This window comes from Octodon degus, unplaced genomic scaffold, assembly GCF_000260255.1.
Source record: "Octodon degus isolate 3935 unplaced genomic scaffold, OctDeg1.0 scaffold00037, whole genome shotgun sequence".
NCBI lineage: Eukaryota > Metazoa > Chordata > Mammalia > Rodentia > Octodontidae > Octodon > Octodon degus.
The window spans coordinates 4,209,733-4,212,661 of NW_004524613.1; the positions used below are offsets into that span (position 1 = coordinate 4,209,733).

The 2,929-nt window shown below is 45.5% G+C and overlaps 1 protein-coding gene across 1 annotated transcript in view; it reads right to left on the bottom strand.

Annotated features, from left to right (window-relative positions):
- Pxmp4 (peroxisomal membrane protein 4) overlaps positions 1-2,929 on the bottom strand; it is a 13,001-nt gene that overhangs the window by 7,133 nt on the left and 2,939 nt on the right. Inside the window, exon 2 of the mRNA XM_004630822.2 lies at positions 1,411-1,473. Within this exon, the coding sequence (XP_004630879.1) occupies positions 1,411-1,473 (63 nt within the window). The remainder of the gene's footprint in view (positions 1-1,410; positions 1,474-2,929) is intronic.

Consider the following 2,929-nt stretch of genomic DNA (forward strand, 5'->3'; position numbering starts at 1 on the left):
AAGAAAAAAAAAAAGACCAACATTAAAAAAAAAAAAAATTTAGTGATAGGTATTGAACCCAGGGCTTTCTCACTGAGCTGTATGTCTCACTGAGCTGATGTTTTGAGATAGATCTCACTAAATTGCCCAATCTGGGTTCAAACTTGTGATCCTCTTGCCTCAGCCTTCCAGAACAGGGAGTACAGGCATGAGCCACCCTGCCTGAATCAATCTGTTTTGTCCACTGCTGTATCTCTAGCACATAAATACTATGGCACATAGTCGACACTGTTCAAAAAATATTTGTTGACTGGCTGAAAAAACTCAGGGTTTTTTGTTGTTTTATTTTTGGCAGAACCAGGGATTGAACTCAGACCCTTGCGCTTGCCAGGGAAGCGCTTATTCCACTGAGCCATCTCCCCAGCCCCCGTTTGTTTGTTTTTTTGTTGTTGTTGTTATTGTTTTTTTTTAAAGGTTCAGACTGGGTGTGGTGGTGCCAGCATGTAATTCAAGCACTCTGGGAAGCTGAGTGAGAAGATTGCAAATTCAAGCCCACCCTGGACAACTTGTCAAGATCCTATCTGAAAATTTTAAAAAAGCTGGGCTGATGAGACAGATCAGTGGTTGAAAGTGCCTGCTTAGGCAAGCTTAGGCAGGCATAGGGGACCACAGGTCAATCCCTGGCACCACATGCTGTGCCAGCCCCACCCTCAGGGCAGGCTGAGCTGGCCAAAAACATTACAAAAAAAAAAAATAAAAAAGAGCTGAAGATATAATTCAGGACAAAGGCCATAGGTTCTAGCCCAGTACTACAAAAAAGAAAAACAAAGTCCAAAGGGTAAAAAATCTCTAAGACAAAAAGAAATAAAACAAAAATACAAAAGTAGAAAATCTAGCAAATTAGACTTGACAGTAGGCTGTGGTGTGTGACCCTGTTAGGATCCAGGTAAGTCTGTGTACATAAAAACTGGATCCTAAGATGCTGTTTGAGGAGGGCTGTGAGGGAAGTTACTGGAGACACAGGAAGGCCAAGCCAGGCGAGCAAAGGCGAGAACAGTGACCCACAGAGAACTGCTGTGGGCTGCGAGGAAGTGGATGGTGGTGGGAGACGCAAGGGCATCTCTGAAAGGATGCAGCACAAGCAGATGTGAGAGGCGGAACCACATGAGGCCTGGGCATGGACCGCCAGTGAGTTCTGACACAGAACTACTCTAACAGTGTCAACACAGCGGGGAGAGTGCAGCAGGCCGTAGAAGGCCCTGACTGGAAGGTGGGCTTTTCTGGAGGACAGAAGGAAGCTGGGGCATCTCCACGCAGGGCACAGGGTCAGAGCTGGGCTTCAGGAGGTGGGGGGGAGAGGATAGGCTAGACGCTACTTCAACCATCTGGCATGGAAGGGTGACCACGTTCTCTTCTGGTGTGAGTGGGTACCTGCCGCTCCTGAAGAGAAAGGTCATGACCAGAGCATGAGGGGCCCGGATTTTGGCTCCATAGCTGTAGAAACAAAAGAAAATAGCTATTAGGGCATCATCATATCTGTTTAGCTGCTTGTGCCCTCTTCCCATCCCAAATTCTAACACTAATTTGGGAGGAGGAAGAATTCTGGTTTTCCAGCTAGATCTGAATTCAAATTCTAGTTCTTCCCGGTAGTGTGGCTGAACACTTGTCATTCAACTTCTCTGAACCTCAGTTTTTCCAACCCTAAAATGGCCCACACCAAGCCTCAGAGGGCTGGTTATACTTTGGATGGAAGAAGACAATGTATGTAAAATGTCTCAAATGCCCTGCTCAACTGACCTCATGGAGTTACTCTGTGACTCCCCTTGAAGCTCCCAAGGCAGGCAGACCAATCTATTTAGTTATTTGTGGCACTGGGGATGGAACCCAGGACTTAAGCATGCTAAGCAAGCGCTCCACCAGTGAGCTACATCTTCAGGCCCCTTCCAGTTTGATTGATTGACTGATTTAGTTAGGTTTTGTTAGTCTTTTTTAGTTGTTTTTGAGAAAGTCTCAATATAGTTCAGGCTGGCCTTGAACTCATTATGTAGACCAGGCTGGACTCAAATTTGTTTGCCTCATCTCCCAGTGCTGGGATTACAGGCCTACCACACCCATATAGGTGAAGGGTTTTAAAACTTTTATTTATTTATTTTTATTTTTATTTTTTATTTTTTGGCAGAACTGGGGATCGAACTCAGGCCTTCTACTGAGCTATCTCCCCAACCCAGGTTTTAAAACTTTTAAAATGAAATAACTAAACTGGGTGTGGTGGTGCATGCCCATAATCCCAGTACTATAGGAGGCTGAGGCAGAAAGACTACAAATTTGATCCCTACCTAGGCAACTTAGCAAGACTGTTTCTCAAAATAAAGTAAAAAAAAAAAAAAAAAAGGGTTGAGGATATTGCTCAAGCCCCAGGTTCAATTCTCCAGTAACACATACACACACACACACACACACACACACACACACACACACAATTACAGCATTACAGCCCTAGGGCCTGGGCCTGACCTCACCTAGAATGTTGACCCTGGCTGGGAAGGTTCAGAGAGGACAGGGAGAGCAGAAGTGCGGGTAGGTACACAAAGCCAATATTGGCCAGCGCCTTACGAGCATGGGGCTGTGTGACTCCTAATCACTCAGGCTTTGTCCTTGGCAAAGGAGGCTCTGGCTGTCATCTCACTGTTCACCTTATCTTGGCCATACCAAATAGTGGCTGTTGTAATCCATTAGGAACCAGCTTCTCCCTAATTCTGGGAAGCCAAAGCCACATCCTTGGTTCTTTTTTTTTTTAACTTTTTAAAAAAAAATATTTATTTATTTTGTGTGTGGCCAGCTCAGCCCACCAGGGGGCAGGGCTGGCTGGCATGTGGATTGAACCGTGGTCCCTGTGTTTTGCTTAGCTTAGCTTGTTCTAAGTAGGTGCTCCAGACCACTGAGCCATTTC